Source organism: Poecilia reticulata, chromosome 16 (assembly GCF_904066995.2).
Source record: "Poecilia reticulata chromosome 16, P_reticulata-male-v2, whole genome shotgun sequence".
In the NCBI taxonomy this organism is placed as follows: Eukaryota; Metazoa; Chordata; class Actinopteri; order Cyprinodontiformes; family Poeciliidae; genus Poecilia; species Poecilia reticulata.
In genome coordinates, this window is record NC_088845.1 from 23,763,796 (window position 1) to 23,784,336 (window position 20,541).

Consider the following 20,541-nt stretch of genomic DNA (forward strand, 5'->3'; position numbering starts at 1 on the left):
ATTTCAAAAGTTTTTTTCTTCTTTTTTTTTTTTTTTTTCATACCCATAAACTAGTCATAAGTATATATATATATAAGAAACACTATAACATATTTCAAAGCTGGCAAAAATCCTCCTGCTGTTAAGGATTTACTCTGATCCTTCCTTCCCCTATTGCAGCCTGAAAACATCGTGGTGGAGCAGGTGTGCTCCCAGCCGGTGATCAAGCTGACTGATTTTGGTGACGCTGTTCAACTGGACCCTCATTCCTCTCACATCCATCCTCTGCTGGGGAGCCCGGAGTTCTCTGCGCCTGAGCTGGTCCTGGGTCAGCCTGTCTCTCTGACGTCTGACCTCTGGAGCTTAGGTCAGTAGACGCGTTCAACCGAGGATATAATTTAGTTCCTTTAGTTCCCCCTTACATATATCATAGTTGACTAATTTCTGCAATGATGTGGCTTTAGCACACACAGGACAACTTATTAGAATAAGCATTTGCATGTTGAGATGGAAATTTTTAACTAGTTATTTTTCCTGTTGTTTCCAGTATGTTTGCTCTGAAAGAAAGAAAGATTTCTGTATTCAGTTAAATTCAGTGTATTAAATTTTGTGAGCTCAAAATAACTGTTGCCTCAACGTACTTTACAAAAAAAAATAAAAATATCAAAATTCCACACAATTAATAATTTTTTTATTTCATTTCAATTTTTACAAGGTGTACCATTATCACAATGTTCACCAATATTACTACATACAACAAAAGTCTTTTGTTTACATTCAATTTAAAGGAATTGCAATTATTCCTTAGCATGCTTTGTGCATCAAATTGAATAAAACAGTGCAATTAATTTAAGGCAAATTTCTTTGCAAGAAACTGTTAGCATTCGCCTATCTACCGAATGTTTTGCAGGCGTGGTGACCTACGTTCTCCTGAGCGGCGCCTCTCCCTTCCTGGACGAAAGCCTGGAGGAGACGTGTTTGAACATCTGTCGGCTGGACTTCAGCTTCCCCGAGGACTACTTCCAGGGCGTGACCACAGAAGCCAAGGACTTTGTCTGCCTGCTGCTCCAGGGCGAGCTGGAGCGACGGCCCTCTGCTGGGTTCTGCCTGCAGTACCCGTGGCTCCAGCCCCGGGGCGTAGCCAGCGGCGGGTATGGCCACGTGAATCACACGCAGCCTCCATCGCCGAGTCACTACGGCACATATCTGGACACCTCCAGGCTCATCTCCTTCATCGAGCGGCGGAAACACCAGAACGACGTCCGGCCCGTTGGCGCCATTCAGGCCTTCCTCCACAGCCGACTTTACAACCACACCTGACAGAGCGGTCAAATTTGATAGAGGACCACCAGGGGGGCCAGTCCATTATGAACTCTTTCTCCTTCACTAAAGCCACAGAAGTCCTGCTGCTGCTGCTGCTGACTGACTGACTGACTGATAAACTCCCACAGCCTATTCTTACTTTGGCATATTTTCACTATGCCGGCACAACAAATGACCTGACGGAATCGATTTGAGATTTCAAAAAAAAAAAAAAAAAAACACAGAAAGACACAAGCTTTCTGAGCGAGCTGACGTGAGACGAGTGGACCTCACGTTTGGACAGTGTTAAAGAAAATAGAGTACTGTATATTAAGAACAATTCAGGCTGCTTTCGGTTAAACTAAAGAGGACTTTTTTTTGTATCAAGAGATTACTTTTTGTAAATGAAATCGTGTACAGTCGGGGAAAATGGAGAACTGTCTTAATTCGGCGATTTTTGGAAAACTTAAGCAAGAAGGGGAATGCGACGCGAAGGGTCTTGTCGGTTCTGACGCAAGATAGAAACTACCAAAATCCTGTTTTCCAGAGATACGTTAAAGCTACCGTTTGTGCAATAGTTTTTGCTTATCTTTATCACCCAGTCTTTTCGGATTGTAACCTAGACAAGAACACAACTTGAACAAGCGTTATAGTCAGTGAAGCTTTCCTGAATCTCCAGCTGCATCCGCCTTAGTTGTAAATAATCTTTTTCCTGCTTTAAAAGGTTGTCCCTTTTTGTCCTCCACCCTCCCCCGCAGTCCATCAAGAGTTTATCTCAAATGAATTTACAACAAAACAAACAAACTAATAAAATAAATAAAAACGCTATTTTGTGTGCAGAGCTGTGGTGAGTCCTTGCAGGACTCTAAATGGTGGCTGGATCCTCACGTTGAACAGAGACAGCTGCTAGAAAATGCACTCGTTGTTCTGCATCAGTTCTCATGTGCAATGTTGCAGCTTTACCATGTATGCAACTATTTATGAAGACTTGTGTTGTAGCCGTATTCTTAAAAAAAAAAAAAAAAAAAAAGGCATGTGTGTACCTGGTACTGCAATAGATGTCTGTATTGTGTTAACTCTTATGTATTAAGTTCAGTATTAATATCTGCAAAACCTCCTAGACAAAAAAGAGGGATTTCAGAAATAATGTATAGAGAAATGTATCTATGAAATACGGACACTTATGCTTTCATTTTGTCCTTGTAATGTTTTCTGTTTTTATTATTATTATTATCATTATTATTTTCTGTAACTATACCAAAGTTGACTATGCTTTGTTTCTCTGCAGTTTTATGTCCTTTTTTTAATTTCAAATTATTCATGTTAAGTTATATCGGTCCACACTGAAATGTGAGTGTTTACAAAAGTTCGGTGTGGATTTATTTATTCTTAAAGTAAAGAGGTATTGTTTTGTGATTTTTTTTTTTGCTGAAAACAGATTTCACCTGTCTGATTTCAAGCTGTGCACAAAATAGTTTGCTGTGAGTTTGTTCTCTCTGGAGTAAAATTTCTTTCCTCGTTTTCAATATTTTATTTTATTTTTTTGCATTCCCATTCAACTTTATAGAAACTTTTTTTTACATCATCAGCAAGCAATAGGTCAAGCAAAAAAATGCTCTGCATTACAGATTTTAGATAAAAACTTTTTTTTCCCTTTTGAATTTACCCCTAATGCCAGTTTTTTTGGTTTTTCAAATTATTTAACATCTTTGGGTGTGGATGTCATGGAGAACTTTATTTTCAAAAGTGCCAGGTGAGTGAGAGAACCTTAGAATGATGGAGAGACTAAAAAAAGTGAATCGCTTATCGTCACATTTGAAGGTCGTGAGCGTTACTGTCAGATCATTTGCTTTACTGTAAAAATAAGTTGACACTTGTTGGTCTGTGGAGTCTCTCATTTTGTGTGACTTTTTTTTTTTCTTCTTTTTTTCTTTTTATTTATACGCGTCGGTCGCGGTTTCTTAAACATGTGCTTGTTACTCACTTCAATCAGATTCTCTCAAAGCCACCTCACCGGAGGACCTGACTGAAGTACTGAAGAGCCTTTGAGAAACAAAGTCAACTTTTAATGTAAAGTTGTACAGAGAGGGTCGGGCGGTTTGCCCGGCGCCCGGGATGTAAACCTGTCATATTTTGAATACACCTACAAACAAGACTGCAGCAATGTCATCTTGAATGTCTCACTATGACTCATTTTTACTTTTGCATGTATATTTCTTTGTACAGAAGATTGTGTTTACATGTAACAAACCGTACGCGTTGTAAATAATTTTATTTTGTCCTCTTGTTATTTTGCCATTAAATGTACAAGGAAACCGACGGGATGTTGCTGTAGTCTCAGATTCACACCCACATGAGGAAACGTCTGGCTCGTCCTGAAACTACAGTTATTTCTTTTTAGGTTCTCATGACCTTTGGGGTGAGGGGAGTACGGGGAGTAGGAGGGGAGGGCTTAAGGCGACACAGTGAGGTATTACTGGAATAACTAGAAAGCGAGGGGAAACCCTGAAGAGGCTGTCGAAGTGAATGGGACCGCTAATTGATTGAACAATTGCTTTGTTTTAAAGTCAGATCAAAAGCAGTAATTTCAAAAGCTTTTTTTTTTTATATTTGTTTTCTTTTTTTATTATTATTTCACATCGCATCCGCAGAATGGTTTCAGTTTTTGTTACACTGAAAATACAAACTTCAACTGATTTTATGTGAAAGAAAACCAAAAGAAAACAGAGCCTCATTTTGAAGTGGAAGTAAAAAGGATAAATGGTTTTGGTCAATTTTAATAGATAAATACCATTTGCTCTGAGTTCCAAGGTGAGCCCTCTGCTCTGTTTAAAATCCTTTGCAGCTCCTAAATGGTTTTTATATTTTTCTCCATCCATCTTCATCATCCACATCGACCAGCTTCCCTGTCTCACTTAAAGAAAAGCATCCACACAGCATCACATGGATACATGGATACCATGTTTTGCTTTGGGGATGGTATTTCATTTCGATGTGCAGTGTTGCTTTTTCTGTTATCCATCTGTCTGTCTGAATAATAGTTATCTGATTCAGACAGGGAAGCAAAGCTTAGTAGAGGATATAACATTTTCTAAAAAAAAAAAAGGAAATAAGCAACACTGAGCACAGTTTACTTTGATTCAGCCCGGAATTTGATTTTGACCAATCTTTTTTTTTTTTTTTTATGAAAGTTAGCATAAAGGTGTTTTTTAACATCATGATTTTTTTCACAAGTACTTATAAATCTTCAATGGTTAGGCTAATTTGTCTTTTTTCCCCCTAAATCCTAATGGTGCATTTCAGAAATAAAATAAAATAAAATGATATTTGAAAGTCCCAGTTTTACAGTAAGTTGATTTTAGTAATTGTCCAGTTGGGGGAAATAACTGTCCCCCCTCTTCCCCTCTTCCCCCCCCCCCCCCCCCTCCCCCCTCAATTTCTACTGTCTCCTGTAGAAATTTGTAGAAAACATTTATTCTCTCCTGGAGAATAAAAACCTTATTAATAAAAACCGTTATTCTCCTGGAGAATAAAAGGCTTTTATTCTCCTGAATAAAACCCTTATGTTTTTTCCAAAAAAACATTCTCCATATTTCTGAGCTTGAGGTCTTCAGAAGAATAGATACATCCCATATTGCAAACATCTACACATCTGGAAAATACGTATCCTTCAGCTTTTTTCACCGTCTGTCTGCTGCAATTTTTGTTGGTCTTTTAAAGATAATGTTAGTTCACTAAAGTTCTCCAGTAAACTTCACAGATCAGATAGATTCAATTAAATTACACATGTACGGACTCCATAGTTAAGTGACTTTTACAGGCAGTTGGTTGCACTTGATTCTTTTTATAAGTGTGAGGTAAACTGGGCTAGACACATCCCCACAGCACTTTCCAGATTTCTTTCTTTACAAAAAATAAATAAATCGTTTTTTCTTACGCTTCGTATTTATCTTTATCATAAAATCTCAGTAAAATATTTTTTATTTGTTTAAACGAGAGAACATAAACTCCGTGATTGTGTCTTTGAGAATCTTGAAGGTAGAAAAGAAAAAAAAAAAAAGTGAGACAAAAACAAAGAAGTGGGTTCAGTAATCCAAGGTGAGTACTTTTTTCTGACGAAGAGCTTTATATCCGATGACCTACAAAGAAACCATAAAGAGGGCGTCGCAGATCTTATCTCTGTCTGCAGTTATATGCAAGAATCGGTGCACTCTGTGGATATTGTCATTACACGGTACAACAGTTTCCCCACCTTCTTAATCCATTCGTGTTGTTAGTCACATGCTGTCTAGGTACCAAATACCAAAAGCATGAGTTACCCGAAACTTTTTTTTTTTGGTAATGATAACTGCTGTTTTTAAGTAATCAAACAAGAAAGAAGTCAAGTTTTGTTCTAAAGTTACAGTCCTTGAAATTTTCATGTCATACACTTTTTGCTTTAATGGAATCTTTTTTTTCTCTTTAAATTACACCCATAAGCTGTTCACCTAAAGGCACCTGGGATCTGACTGAAACCTGTTCTCATAAGCTCTTATCGGGTGCGACATCTATTTTGCCTTTCTTAGCAACAGCAGAAGCAACATCTTTTGTGTTGCTGCATGAAACCACATGGGAGGTATCTGTACTATCATCAGAGATTATCTCGCCATCAAAATCTCATGCAAGGCCTGTGAAGTGTGAAGGTGATGCGTGCTGTGTATCATGTCTTCCCTATTTGTCTCTTTTTTTTTTTTACAGACTACACTATGCAAAGTGATTTAACCTTTGCAGTAGGCCTACTGTAAAACAACATCTTCTCCCTTGCAGATTCATTTTTTGCTCTCAGGTCACACGTGCATGTTTCAGATTATTCAAATCAGAATACCGTGGCATATGAACTAATTGTGATTAAGCACAAACCCACGTCTAAGGCATCGAATCAAGACGTCTTTTAAACGGAATCGGTCTGACTGGATGAAGTGGGCCAAAAGATGCCAAGAAGCAACACACTACGACCTGTTCTGAGGAAATTCAAGAACATTCACTGACTTCTCCCGACAGCTGATCCATGACGTCTCAAAAGAGTGCAGAACAACATCTAAACCACTGCAGACATCTGTGGTCAAAATCGTGAATCAACACGAAGTAAATAAAAGCAAGAAATATTAAATTTTTGAGATCAAATGTTTATTATTTACATTGGGCTATTTCATATTTTTTCTTTTTCTGAAGTATACAGCACTATCTCGTGGACATGAATGCTTTTTCACAAAATGGTATCCCCACTCAGCATGATGCATTTTTGTTGCTTAAAAGTACTACAAGACATGTTTACTCAGCGTGGGTGCGCTAAATAAATAGCTAAACTAACACATTAACACTGAATCGTCTCTTTAACCACATGCCAGCGTGGCTCTCATCATTTCCCCGTTTTGAACAACCCACCCTTCTGAGCATCCCTCACCCACTGAATTCAGCATTCACTCACACACAAAGATCCTTATATGGCTTTTGTCATCAAACTGAGAAAAATTTAGAGTATTCGTCGCTGTTACCTAAGTTAATTATCAAGTACCCTGCAGTTTTTCGTGAGGCGTTTTGACAAATGAGGTCGTGTATTTTGCTTTGGAGATGGCGTGACAAACAAAACCACACAGACTTGACGCCAATGCAAGATACAGACCACAAAGTAAATTTGACTTCAGTGAACCACCGAATCCACTAGATGGGGCTAGAGAGCTAATGTAATATTTGATGATTTGCACAGATGCCCACACGTGAAGCCACGGACTAATCATGAAGGTAAATAAAATGCCACCGCCACAGATGATTATATAAGCCAAGGGTCTAGAACGGGGGTATCCAAAGTTGGTCCTCGAGGGTCGGCATCCTGCATGTTTTAGTTCTCCCCCTAGTTTATCACATCTGCATCATATAATGGCTCGTTAGAAGGCCTAAGAAGAATATTGACATGCTGAAAAGATTATTAATACCACTAAACTAAAATGTGTACGAGGCCGGCCCTCGAGAACCGACTTTGGGGACCCCTGGTCTAGAGTGTCGCTATATTAAGGAAGGAGATACGAAGAAACCTTAATGCTAACTCTTTTTATAATGTGGTTTCAGACGTTGACGATTTTGTGAAAGTAAAAACAGGAGTTCATATTCAAATTAAGTTTCTGTTTGGTGAGCGACTGAAAATTTTCCAAGAAAGCATTGGCTGTTTAGTCAATTGAGAAAAAAAACAAGACGGAGCTCATCTTATTTTAGAAAGAAATGTATGTGGCCTCGGCTGCAGTTCTGGGAATCGCTCTCGTTAGATTTTCCGAGGAGCCTTTTTAATTCCTGTTTCAGAGTTAATCATAGTCATGATCATTTTTTTCTGAGTTATTTCGGTTTGTTATTGTCAGTTTTTTTTTTTGGTTGTTTTTTTATCATTCCGTTCTTACAAGAAGTACAGTGGGAAGTTTTTTGCCAATTTGTTTTTCTGCCATTCTGTTTGAATATTCATTTGGACTTTAAAATGGCTGCCTTTCCATAATCAAGATGTATATCAATAGGAAAACCATTTTGTCTTTAAATACCTCGAACTGGATATGGATTTCATCCAGCTACTGATGTCCACATTGATATGTAACTGTGTGGTCAGAAGGAGTCGTCAACACCCCTGCTCCTATTCCTGTACTTCTTATATGTGATTATATTGCCATTGCTCCTATCATGTTTTGGCATAAAAAAAAAAAAAAAAACCCAGCTAAAAACAGGCCAACATGGTGAATTAAACAACTGGAGGTTGTAAAAGGAAAGGAATGACCAGAGAATGTGTCATATGGGAATAAAGCTTTAACACAACAAACAAACACAACAAACAAGAGTGGTCAAAAGAAAGCTATTGTAAACTCTTGAATAAAATTCAACCTGCATGAAAACTTTTTGAAACTAATGCTGCTCATAATGATGATTTGAAACATTATTGCATCCTGCTGCAATATTACCTGCGCTTTAGTCTGTTTAGTCAACTTTTGTCATTCCATGTCAAAGACCCGCACTGCAAATGAAAGTACAACACATGTTTCTACTCGGACGTCCTTGTTTAGTTTTTAGTGGCCAAACCGTTGCAGACCTGACAAGAGTTTTTATATTTGGCACTGTCAGAGAAACAACACATCTGTTTCACCATTCAGAAGGGATAGAAACACCTTATTCAGACCAACTAAACTCACCTGCTACACATTTATAGTAGTTTTCATTCCTTCCTGAATCATGTCATTCATAGTAACTATGTCACCTCATCCCATTCTAATCGCTAATCTCCCCTCCCCTTCCTTAGCGAAGGTTGGCCTCAGTAGGGGAAACCCATGTTTTGGTTTTTGTGAATAGTTCAGAGATCTTTTTTCCTGTGTGTCAGCAATAAAAGGCACATATGCAATTTCTGCTCTCTCTGTGCTTATCTGCAGATATTTAATAATGATAGGGATCTCTGCATGAAAGAGACTCCACCACAAGAGACCACAGAATGAAAAGACTACAATCAGTTCTACCAATTCTTTCTGGTGCTATATATATATATATATATATATATATATATATATATAAATAATAATAATGACAGGTACCACAAGAAATGGACAAAGTAAAAATACAATCTTTAATGTTTTGATCATAGCTTTTTTTTTATACAAATGTTAAAAAAATAAAGAAAAAACAAGATTTAAGAAATATACATGTACATGTTTAGTACTGTTGTGAAGAGGCTTGCTGCCGTATCTTTCACAGTCTAATTCAAGGCTATAAGCAGCAGCATTATTGACTAAGAGACAAATCACACAATTTATATGTTCGTGTATATTTCGTCATGAAATATAAAGTTTTTTTTTTTTTTCTGAAGGCATTGAACGTTCTGAGACTATTACTTTATCTGCCAGCAACAGGCAGGAAATGCAGGGCGAGAGTAAAGGATGTTGTGGTCAATGCATGATTACTTCTTGTTTGAAAGATCCTTCTTTTTGAAAAAGATAAATATAACTGGGTCTGTTGACGCACAGGTGGTGCATATTAGTGAAAAAAACTATTGCTTCATTAATTATTCATTTTTCTTTTTTGCCATTCCGGAATTAGTCAACTTCGTCCTTTTGTCAGATAGTGAATTGTATTTTTTTTTCTCAAAAGCAACAGCTTCTGTGTATAAAAGCATGCATCAGCAATAAAAATAAAATATATATAAAAAATATAAAAGTTACTCGGTGCTTGCAAAGCCTGAAAAGGTTAAACTCACAGCTTGGTTATATGTTTCCGCTTTCAGGTTGTGGTTTTTTTTTTTTAAGGTAGAGGTGAGGTACAGATCCTCTGCAGAACATGTTTCTGAATCTAGCAGGCTAAGGCTGCAGGTTGCATTAGAGGCTTCATACTGTGCACCAACCTCAAACAAGCAAACCGAGAACTCTATCTCGATCTTTATTTGGAATTTATCTTCTCAGTTTATTTTGCTTACGGATAATTACAGTGAATAATAACAACATGGTTGCTGTACGTGAGACTTTCACACTTATCTCAGGAAGAATATTTTTGAAGTTCAGTTCAAAAATATTTCTGATGTGATGTTTTGCAGACACATGTCATGTTTTCAGTTTCTCAACAATCTGCAATCTGTTCAATAAAATGCATAGCGTAAACACAGGTGCATCACAATAAACTAGAATGTCGTCCAAAAAAAGCTTACAGACAAAACCAGAAACTCTGTTCATCAGAAATTACAAATATTACATCCAATCAAAAAAAAAAAAAAAATTGCTTTGAATCAGAATCAGAAATGTTGCGTTACGGTCTACATGCGTATAGGGAAGACTGCTTACTGGGCAAATAGTGAGCTACTGAAAAACAACACAGGTATAGTATCCCACTAATAATCAATGCAAAAGAAGCTGCCTGTTCAAAGACTGATGCATCAACGCTTATTTGTAGAAAGTCAAGTGGAAAGAAAAACTGTGGTAGGACAAGTAAGCATGGTATCCGCAGCCTCAAATGAATTTAGTAAGAATTTCACGTGAAAATACATTTTACACCTAAATGTAAATGATTGAAGGCCTATGTGTTTCACAAAGTATGTACATTAAAACAGACTTACCCAAGTGATTATATTTAAAATTTTTGCTCTTAAAGTTGATTAATTTCCTATTTTATAGTAACATGTCTGAATGTTTTTGAATAATTTTTGTTTATTACATAATGTCTATGATATGACATTAAATCTAAACTACTACTGTAATGTAAAAGTTTCTTAACTTAAGCAAGTTAACTTTGACCAACCTAAGTTTGCTCTTTTTGGCTCTGATAGTTTAGTGACTTTTCTAACTTTGACACCTTTGTGCTGTATATATTAAGATTTGTAAGGGTTATTGTTTTTAGCCAGCTGTTGGCAGTCCAAATTCAAGAAAATAAATTGTCAATTCTGTAATTCCCCAGAATAAATTAACTGCAAGTGAACAACAATGAAAATGTTTAATCCCTAAAAAAAAGCAGGATTTAGGAGCCCAATTCTTCCAAACCAAATGAACAGCAGAGTTTTTTATTTAAAATGTTGAAATGGAATGGAACGTAAGTATTAAAAATCTGAGCACATAACTTTTTTTTTACAGCTTTACAATGAGATTATAAAATGTAAGACTTTGACAGAAACACTTTTATGGAAGATATTTAAAAATCCTGTACATTAAGAAACACAAGGTTCACTGAAAGACACTGTGCATGGGAAAGTATTACATTCAGTCTAGTCTCTACATATACACCGTCTTTCGTCATAACAAGAAAGCAAGTCAAAGGTACCTCACCGTTAACCTGAAACTAGCATGACCTTATCTGACTTGACATGAACAGTGTCTGTATAAAAGATGCTCATAAAAGGTATTGGCATAAGCAACAGAATTTAAAAGAATTTAGCTGAACCCAGACTAATGCCAGCCCCAGCGTTCCTTTCGTCCACACTGGTAGTTTGCGAGTACACCGAGGTGCCTCTGTCTTGAGGAATGTACAGCTTGATCACCTGGCAGAGGCTGCATGGAGCTCTGTTTATCAGCCTTATGAGTTGCCTCCTGAACTTCTCCCCGACGAAGACATACAGAATGGGATTGAGACAGCTGTGGGAGTATGCAATGACTTCAGTGATCTGTAAAGCCACTGTGATGGCCCTGCTGCTTTCACATGCGGTGTAGACGTGTAGAAGTTCCAGTGCTTTAAAGAAGGAGGCCACGTTGTAAGGAACCCAACAGCAGAAGAAAACGAACACCACTACGACTACCAAACGGATGGCCTGCTTCTTGGAAGACTGGGTTGATAGCAACCTGCAAATGATCTGAGAGTAGCAGAAGCCTAGGATGAAAATTGGGATAAACAGGCCAAGAAAGTTCATTTTCAAGAGACTAAACACTCTCCATGTATGAACGCTGTTGTTGGTTAATTTTTCGGGAAACTCAGGGTAGCAGTACTGAGAACCGTTGCTATTTGTTTGAGTTTTGAGGAAGAGCAGGTCAGGAAAAGAGGCCAAAAAGCCAGCCATCCATGTAATGGCAGCTGCCGCAATGCCAAAGGTGCGTGTGCGTGCTTTGAGGGCATAAACTGCATGCACTATGGCCAGGTAACGATCGATGCTCATCAGACAGATGAAAAAGATCCCACAGTAAAAAGTAATGTGATAAATGCCTAGGACCATCTTGCACATAGCATCTCCAAACTGCCACTGGTCTCTGGCTTGGTGGGCGAGGAAGGGAAGAGAGCACACCATCAGAAGGTCAGCGACGGCCAAGTTGACAAGGCACACATCAGTCATGCTACGGAGTCTAACCCCGCAAGCGATGACCCAGATTACTAAAGAGTTTCCAAGGAGACCTAAGAGGAAGAAAATGACATAGAGGGGTGGAAGAAAGTAAGCCCCGTGTCGCACATAAATGCACGTTCCATAGTCTTCGTCACCTTCTGGATAGTCATATTCAAATGTGGTGATTTCAGTAAAGGGCATAGAAGAATTATACCTAGAAGGAAAGAGAGAAACAAAGATAAATGATTAGTATTGTCAAAATATTTCATTTTCACACTGCTCAGGTTTTCCTGAATACTGATTTTCTTCAAAGCTTGACCTGCCGATTTAGATTGATCCCATTTTTTTCTCCCGGTTAAATATAATACAGAACAGAGAAAGAAATGTGCTGCACCTTCTTTGAAATTGTTAGCCGTCATTCAAACAGCAAATGAAGTCATTACTAGACCATCACCATCTATCCCTCGTCAGTGCCTGACTCAAAACAGACTAGGCTACAAAGTACATGTTGATGTTCTTTACAAATAGCAATTTTAAAAGAACAAAAAAAAATGCTAAATTTAAAAGAACTGGCTGTTGTACTTGAAAACAATGTTCATCATCCTCAGGTTGTGCTGGAATAAACTTTAGTGTTTACCCAAAGTGCAAAATAACCAATAAGTCTGTGGCAACTGTTTGTGTACGACTGCACATGCAACTAATCGGACTGTGTGCTCTTTCTGACCTTCAGTGAGTCCATATTGGAACAGTCCTCTAGAAATGACTATTAAAGAAATGATCTCCATTTCCACAATTTGTCTCCCATTATTTTGTGTAGTCAAGTCCATGTTAATGGAGCTCTCGTTAACCAAGTCTCGTCATAGACGAGACTGTTAGATGTTAGATGGCGTTCTAACTAAAACTCTGAGGTTTTAATGTTTTTATCTTTTTTGTTTTTATTTGTTTTAATCTTTTTCAAAATCTTTTTCTCTTTCTCACTGTTTATTCAATGTCACATGGTGTTTTTATTTTAATTATGTAAAGCACTTTGAAATGCCTTGCTGCTGAAATGTGCTATACAAATAAAATTTGATTGATTGATTGATAGAGTATTTTTCAATGCCTATGGTTTTGGACAGTGCCACACCTCATCTGAAGAAGCCCAGTTGTTAGATTACTGTGTTGTGAAGCTGAATTTTTCCTCATTAAAAACTCACTTTGATGTAAACGTATGCTTTGTAAAATCAAACAAAAATCTTTTATTTCAAGATGAGTTCCCAAGCCGCATTACAAAGGGGTCCACCATGCTCTCTACACTCAGCTTCTCGTCCATATCATATCAACCTGACAACTGCAGAGTCATCCGAGTATTTTATTTATTTTTTTTTTTTTACAGATGATAGGACTCTGACTTGTACTGAAAGTCTGACTGAAAAACACCAAAGTGAGTACAGCCCCCTGTTGTACTCCTGAGCCGCTGACCACTTAGACACACAAACAGTTTAGTGACTGAACGGTTTGTATGTCTAAGTTGGGGGTTGACTCTCAAACAGACTAAACAACCCCCCACACCAACATTCATATGTTTATAAGGCAGTCATTTTAACACTGGGAACATCAATCCGTGTCTTCTTCTGGAGTTTCTTTCGCAGTACACCAATCATCCCTTCAACATGCCACGCCGCGCGAGTTTCACGTTGACCGTCTGTCTAGTCACGATTGCATAATTTAAGCTGAATAATTTAGAGATCAAGCTAGTCAAGTTGGTGTATTTTTTCCATGTTTTCATTTTGATATTTAATATTTCTCTACTTGAGGCATCTCCAGGGGTTCCAGCTGGACCACTCCAAAATGTTACTGCCAGGCGGGAGGAATACATTTTTGAAATTAAATCTGACAGGGGTATGAATAATTTAGTGGATGTAAAACAAATCCGCACACAACACAGGATAAATCATTTTGAGACTTTTTCTACCTTTAATTTATATTCCCCGTACAGTTCAACGTAGAAATGAACAAGCAGTTAGAGAGGAAAACACTAATAGTAATAATAAGAATAAGAATAGACAATAAGAGCTTGGTTACATATATCTGTGCTCATGTTTTATGAATCGCCTAACTCATTTCCAGCATTCAGTCTGCTCGATACTTGTTGTTGACATCAGATTGTGTGGAGATCCACACCCATTTTCAGGTCAGCCCATAAATAGCGGAGCTTTCTGGTTGGGTCATTTATAAAGTTTTCTTCAAACTGACATTTATTTAGAACTATTCAAAACTCAAGATAAAGTTCCAGTTTATCTGAAGAATAGCAACAGCAGAGCATCGTACTTTTTTTCACTGTGAGTTGAGAGTTGGTTTTTGTGACTCTGGATCAAAATGTCACTTTTAGTAATGTCACTGCTTTCATTATTGGTTACTGTATTCACTCTGCGTATCTAATTCTGAGATTTTTTTTTCTTCTCCTGACTGTTACCTTTACGTAGGTTATCCCTTTCATCCTTTGCAACCTCTTTGTATGGTGAAGTCTTTCTATTTTTACTTTGTTTACGATCTGCAGCTTCTGATCAGTTTCTATCACATAACTCTGCTCTCTCCAGGATCCATGTTAAGGTTTGTGGTCTTCTTGGTGTAGAGACAATAACTTATATGTCTTTCTGACTTGCTTCACTTGCAGTACGTCCTTTAGGTTAGCTGATCTGATCTGTATTTACTTGTTGTCCTTCATACCAGATGTAGTGGAATGCGTTTACACAACAAGCCTCCAATTATCTTCAACCACCTCTGAGATTTTTAAGAAACAGCTTGGAATGTGTCTGCTTACAAAGGCGTTCCTAATTCCTTCTGCATTGCAATTTGTTTCTTTACAGCACTTGTGTTGTTTATATTGCATATATGCATGTATTTTAAATTGTAAAAAGAGGTGTAAATAAACTGGACTCGTGTTTACACGATAAAGCATGCAAATGAGGAAATTCTGGGAAAAACTTTAGAGTAGCTCATATCTATTTCAGATTCTTAATCAGATTCTCAATAACAGATGGCCTGACTGTACCTAAGATGACTCTCAAACCCGGAATGAATCAACAAAGTATTTGTTTAAGGTGGTGCACGCTTGTGGAGCCAGCTTATAGGAAGGTTTTTTATTTATTTATTTTTATTTTCTATGTTTTAACAGTTTTGCCTGTTGTTCAGCTGAATAATAAAGAAGACATGTTAAAATAAAAGCCATAAAAAGCTTGGAAACGTACTTTTCCTGGTCTCATTTTCCGTGGTAAAGAATAATATTTTAACAGGGTGTGTTCAAACCTCATTTGACATGAACTGCAACAACCCCACAGTTTGAGAATAAATGCTTTCAACACATTGAAACATTTTTAGACATGTCAAATTGTGGTTGTTTCCCTGCGAGTTCCGTTGAAGGTCTCTACAGCTGAAAACACAGCTGTTGTTTTTAAGATTAAAAGGGACCTGGCTGCAAACTTTTCGGTCTACATGTATCTGCCCCCATTTTTAAGTTCTTTTTATATACTGTAAAATATAAAGATACAACAGTCCTGTGGTTATTCCTCCCTTTAACAGACCAATCCTGCTTGGGAGTTGTTTTGTTTTGTTGTTTTTTTTTATTATTATTTCTACATATGTAGCCAAATATGCAAATACAACACAGAACGCACAACCTCGGTCAGAGAAGGAGTTACAAATCTTATCACCAAAATAAAGTTGCGAAAGTATATATCATAAAAACTTAGACGCAGCTGAACTGAAACTAAACTGCAAGTACCAGTAAACATCTTCCTGAACTGAAAGTAGATAGGCCGAAGGCTAGCAGAGTCCAGTTAGCTTTAGAGACGTCAGTGCTTTAAAGACCGTTGCTAAAAACACATGCAATAAAACGTGCAGCTTTACATTATTTTCTTACCCAGGTGAGTCTGTAGTAGAGAGAGTAAAAGTGAAAGCTGTCACAGCTGGGGTATTCATCTGTTCAGCTGACAAAAAGGGTTCCACGACCCAGTTTCTGAGGAAGAAAACCGCCGATCACACTTTCAATAAGAATCCCATCTGAACGCCCACAGGCTGCAAGCCAAAAGCAGACGCCTTGGATCAAATGTCTCTCGAGGGATTTGTTCTAGTTTTTTTTCTCTCTCTCTTTGATTTAAATCTAAAACTGTGCTACTTCTGCACAGAATCAAGAACTGAAACAAAAATTAGGACCTTTGCGAAATAGATGTCTGCTTTATTGTGCTTCGCAAACATTCTTTAAATGTCACGTTTCCTGACAAGAAAAAGTCACAAATCAGAAATAACATTGACTATAAATATTTTATGATAAAAAATAAAAATAAAAATGCGCATCTGTGGTTAGACAGACCGCACAGGGATAAGAAAAGCGGTTAAAGATAAAAATCTTTAACCAAACACAAATGAGGTTAAACCATCTACGATATACTGATTTTTTTTAATACAATGAAGGTAAGTTGTTTTTAGTTGAAATAGTAAATAAATAAATAAACCACAAACAATCGTGCTTGACAAATGAAGATTTTTTTTTCTTTTCTTTTACAGTGACTCAGATCTGGAACCACATCACGGCAGGGATCACTTCATTTTACTACTTGCCGATGATTATCTCACGAGAACGCAGGTAAGTGAAAAATATCAAAATAACTCATATGGGTTCGTTTTTATGCATTTTGCTCAATGGTTTCTTATAAGCATACTCAGGTTTGAAAGAAAAATGAATAATGATGGCAGAGGAATTGGTGTGGTTATAAACCCTGGTTGATTTAGACTGAAAGTAATCTTAATTTGACCAACATGTTTGTTCTTACTCCAAGTAAAATGAGCATTTAAGAGTGATTCGGCATTGCCCCGATTTAAATGTGAGATTGTGAAAGGAGGTAAATATCATGGAATGTGCAGGAAGTATTTTTTTTGGTACATTCAAAGATGAATGGACCAACATACCAATGGAGATATGGGAAAAACCTTAGCACAAATTAAGGTAAAAGACAATGAAGGCAAAGATAATTATTGAAAAGAAAATGATCTTCTCTCAACACACAATTTTTCTTGCACTGTAAATAAAAATGAAAATATCTGTACGGGTTTATGCTTAATATATGTATACAAAAGAAAAAAAAAATATATATATATATATAAAGCTACCCTGTTTAAAATAGCTTATGCAGATGCACATTATCAGTATTGTTTCTGGTTAAATTAAAAATAATTGTAAATCTAAATCTGCGCAGTTTGTTTACTATAATGTATCAAAGGTTAAAAATAGCAGTGTACATCCTGCATGTTCTTTAGTACCTTTCGGTGAAAATAATAATAATAATAGTAATACAAAACAACTATTATTTTGACTGTGTGACTACAAGTAAATACTGTACAAGTCAAACAATGGGAAAAATCATATAAGAGTAAAATCCAGCGACACTATAAATTTTTTACTGCATATTTTTGCATTAAAACTATATGTTTACAACTTGTGCATACAAATTGAACAGAGACCTACCCATCAGTGGTATCAGAAACATCACTTGAATTCATTTTGCTTCCAGAAATGAAGTAATCGGTAATATTAAAAGCGTCTCAGCTGTGTATCCGATATGATCAGTCAGCCAGTATGAATGTGCGAAATGGTTGATACACCTCTCAAAGCGCTCCCCTCCCCCTAAACCAGAGTGGCAGGTGGGCCTGCATATAAATGATATGGTTAAGTACTTCCTCAGTGAGCTTTTGAAACTTTAAAACAAAAACCCACACAGAGCCGCAAGTCCACATATGCTCGCTTAAATACATAGTGACTTTGACCAAATCCTGCAGATGCATGTATGGAAGGTTGCAGGGCATGATGGGTTTTACTTGTTTTGCACAAGAGTGATGCTACCGAAATAGACAGTGCTGCAGTCTGTACAAGTAGTTTCAAAACATGGCCGCTTGTAGGAAATAAATATCTTAAGCTGAATAGGAAGTTGTACTCTTTCAAGTTGAGGAACAAATTATGCTTTTTTGCAAATGCAAAAAATGTCACTGTAAGACTCAACCTTCAGACGCAATTAAATTTATTATGCGGGCTGACTCTCTGGTTGGCTTGTAGGTATGACACACACAGACACACACTGCAAATCATGACAAGATGAAAATGGAAATATCACCCGAAGGTGACTCGATGTCCTGTGGAATTCTCACCTATCACACAACAAGCACGCGCTATACCACATTGTCTTCTTTCTAGGTTACTGTGAAGGATATATTGCATTGCCCTCATTGTAACCATCACTTCAGATAGCGTAACCATAACCTTAACCTTGTTTCCTCACCTTAACAATCACACCAAGATCCGAGCCTCAAAAAAACCTTTTAAAAAAGTCACACCAACCATTCTGCGGTATCTAGAAAATCTGAAATACACATCAAAGGTGGGCTACTGTGAGGCTAAAACGGTGACAGCTTGCATTGACATCCAAAGAGAGATTTGGCATTGGAAAACCAAACACTGAAAAATGAAACATTTGACATTTCAGAACTGAGAAACTTTCATTTTATGATACATGTTTATTTCCTGAGGAGACAAGCTTTCACTGTCACTGCTCAGTTCTTTTTGACATGTTGTAGCTGCATGCTGTCACCGTTTTGACATTGAGGGGCGTTGTTAATCAGACAGCTCCTGTTGTTGCACGCCTCTTTTCTAGTGGCTAAAGTGAGCTCTGATTTCCCGCTTTGGACTATCACTCTTCAATTAGTTTATTTTAAAACTAAAACTGGATCACTTGCCTGTTCATCCCTCCTCTACTCTAAGATTTATTTTACCACCCACGGTGTTTGTGGAAGGTTTTGATTCCAATTTTATCATTAACAAAAATAAATGAATAAAGAAATACTCAAAATATGTTTAGATCCCATTTTTTCGTAACTCTTGGTTATCGGGATTCTTTTTCTATCAAAAAATATTGTTTTAATATTTCAGTGTGGGGTTCAGCAACGTTTTTTTTTCTCCAACTTTCACCACATTTTTAATTTGCAAAAAATAAAATGCGCCATAAGAGAATGACATAAAATTGATTGATTATTTGACCGTCACAGAGAACTATTAGAACATTTCTCTTGAATAAATCTATTGTGTTTATTGACTTTAAAATATGATTAACTAGAATACTGCATGGCGTTGGGGTCAGATTCGACCTCAGTGTTTACTTCAGGAAAAATACTGCTTTCTCATACTTTGTAAATACAAATACAAATGCGAAAAGCATCAGACATACTGTAGCAGTACCCTTTTTTGGTGACAATGGAACAAACAAATAAAAGCATCTATTGAGGTCACAATTCTTCTCAGAGTGAATCTTGTGACCAAAGGGATCATTTTGACATCCACAGCAGCTTTCCTACCCTGTATGTCAGGAGGTTTCTAACCTTGGAGCCGAAGATTTCAGTAGGAATGGGATCAATTTGTGCACCAGTGAAATCTTCATCAGATGTGTTGGTTTTCTGGTTGATAGTCAACATCATTGTCTTCCTCAGAGAACACATAATCTGAATCACTATGCTGCTTTGTTCCCTATGTCACTTTTTTTCTTTTTTTTTTATCATTCTCTGATTATTAAGGGCCTTACATATGAGAAAGAGAATTGTACATTTTATTCTGTATTTCACAGGGAACCAATGAAGGGAAGCTGAAATAGGAGAAATATAATCTCTCTTTTTAATTTTCATCAGAACTGCCACTGCAGCGTTTTGGATCAGCTGGTGGCTTTCAGCTGCATTTTGTGGACTTCCTGGTAGTAAAGAATCACATTAGTCCAGCCTTCCAGCCTTCTGCTTTGTTTTCAGTGTCACTCCTGGACAGGATATCTCTAGAGATGACAGAAAGGAAACGCGATGGAATATTAAATTATAATGAATGTTCAAAAATAACACAGATTTTTTAATTATGATTTCTAAGTATTTACTGAACGGTACCTTATTGATTTCTCCATTATGAATGCTATGGGAACTGTATGACAATCGTGAAATGATCCACAATTTCTTTGTTTTGTGCTGTTTTCATTATAGAAGCATTTTCATCAGTCCACTGAACAATTTCATTAATACCATTGATGCAGCCCTGAGTTGTCTAAAATCTCAACTAAAGTAAGTAAAACTTTATCACCTGAGTTTTTAGTATGTGTTGATTTGATATGTTTCCATGAAAATCGTCAAAGTGCAGTGTCCTTACTCAAAAACCCTCCAATATGGCTGAAACAAAACAACCAAAGGAGAGGGTGCAGAAATTCTGCCTCGATATTAAAAAAAATATATTGTCAGTTATTGCTTGATAGCAGTTGTTTGTTGCCATGGTGACATGATTTAGGAGTCAATTACTTTGTCATACAATATTAAGTTGGCTTGAATGAATTTTACCCCTGAGAAATTAGAGAAAAAACAACAAATCTTTGAATGATTACGAAGTACTTGAAATCTTTTGAAACAGGTAACTTGTT

The 20,541-nt window shown here is 37.0% G+C and overlaps 2 protein-coding genes and 1 long non-coding RNA gene across 10 annotated transcripts in view; 1 reads left to right on the forward strand and 2 right to left on the reverse strand.

Annotated features, from left to right (window-relative positions):
- Positions 1-3,600, forward strand: part of triob (trio Rho guanine nucleotide exchange factor b) — a 97,610-nt gene extending 94,010 nt beyond the window's left edge. For all 6 annotated transcript variants that reach the window (XM_081597708.1, XM_008432160.3, XM_081597711.1 and 3 more), the window contains 2 exons: positions 160-346; positions 890-3,600. In XM_081597708.1, coding sequence (XP_081453834.1) covers positions 160-346; positions 890-1,299 — 597 coding nt within the window. In that variant the 3' untranslated portion in view covers positions 1,300-3,600. The remainder of the gene's footprint in view (positions 1-159; positions 347-889) is intronic.
- A 5,294-nt stretch (positions 3,601-8,894) lies between these two features.
- On the reverse strand, positions 8,895-17,708 carry LOC103478366 (C-C chemokine receptor type 1-like). Of its 3 annotated transcripts, XM_008432158.3 has the most exons (3): positions 15,972-16,286; positions 12,226-12,284; positions 8,895-12,141 (listed from the first exon to the last, which is right to left on the reverse strand). In XM_008432158.3, exons 1-3 carry the CDS (start codon positions 16,028-16,030, stop codon positions 11,183-11,185), a joined length of 1,077 nt encoding a protein of 358 aa, XP_008430380.1. In that variant the 5' UTR covers positions 16,031-16,286; the 3' UTR covers positions 8,895-11,182. The 3 variants fall into 3 exon arrangements, with proteins under 3 accessions (XP_008430380.1, XP_008430378.1, XP_008430377.1); XM_008432156.3 differs by lacking the exon at positions 15,972-16,286 and adding an exon at positions 17,574-17,708 and having other exon boundaries at positions 8,895-12,284; XM_008432155.3 differs by having other exon boundaries at positions 8,895-12,284; positions 15,972-16,283.
- Positions 17,709-19,677: 1,969 nt separating this feature from the next.
- LOC103478365 (uncharacterized) lies at positions 19,678-20,527 on the reverse strand. The gene is made up of 2 exons (XR_535789.2): positions 20,021-20,527; positions 19,678-19,914 (listed from the first exon to the last, which is right to left on the reverse strand). It is a non-coding gene; the product is annotated as an uncharacterized LOC103478365 (long non-coding RNA).
- Positions 20,528-20,541: the final 14 nt, after the last annotated feature.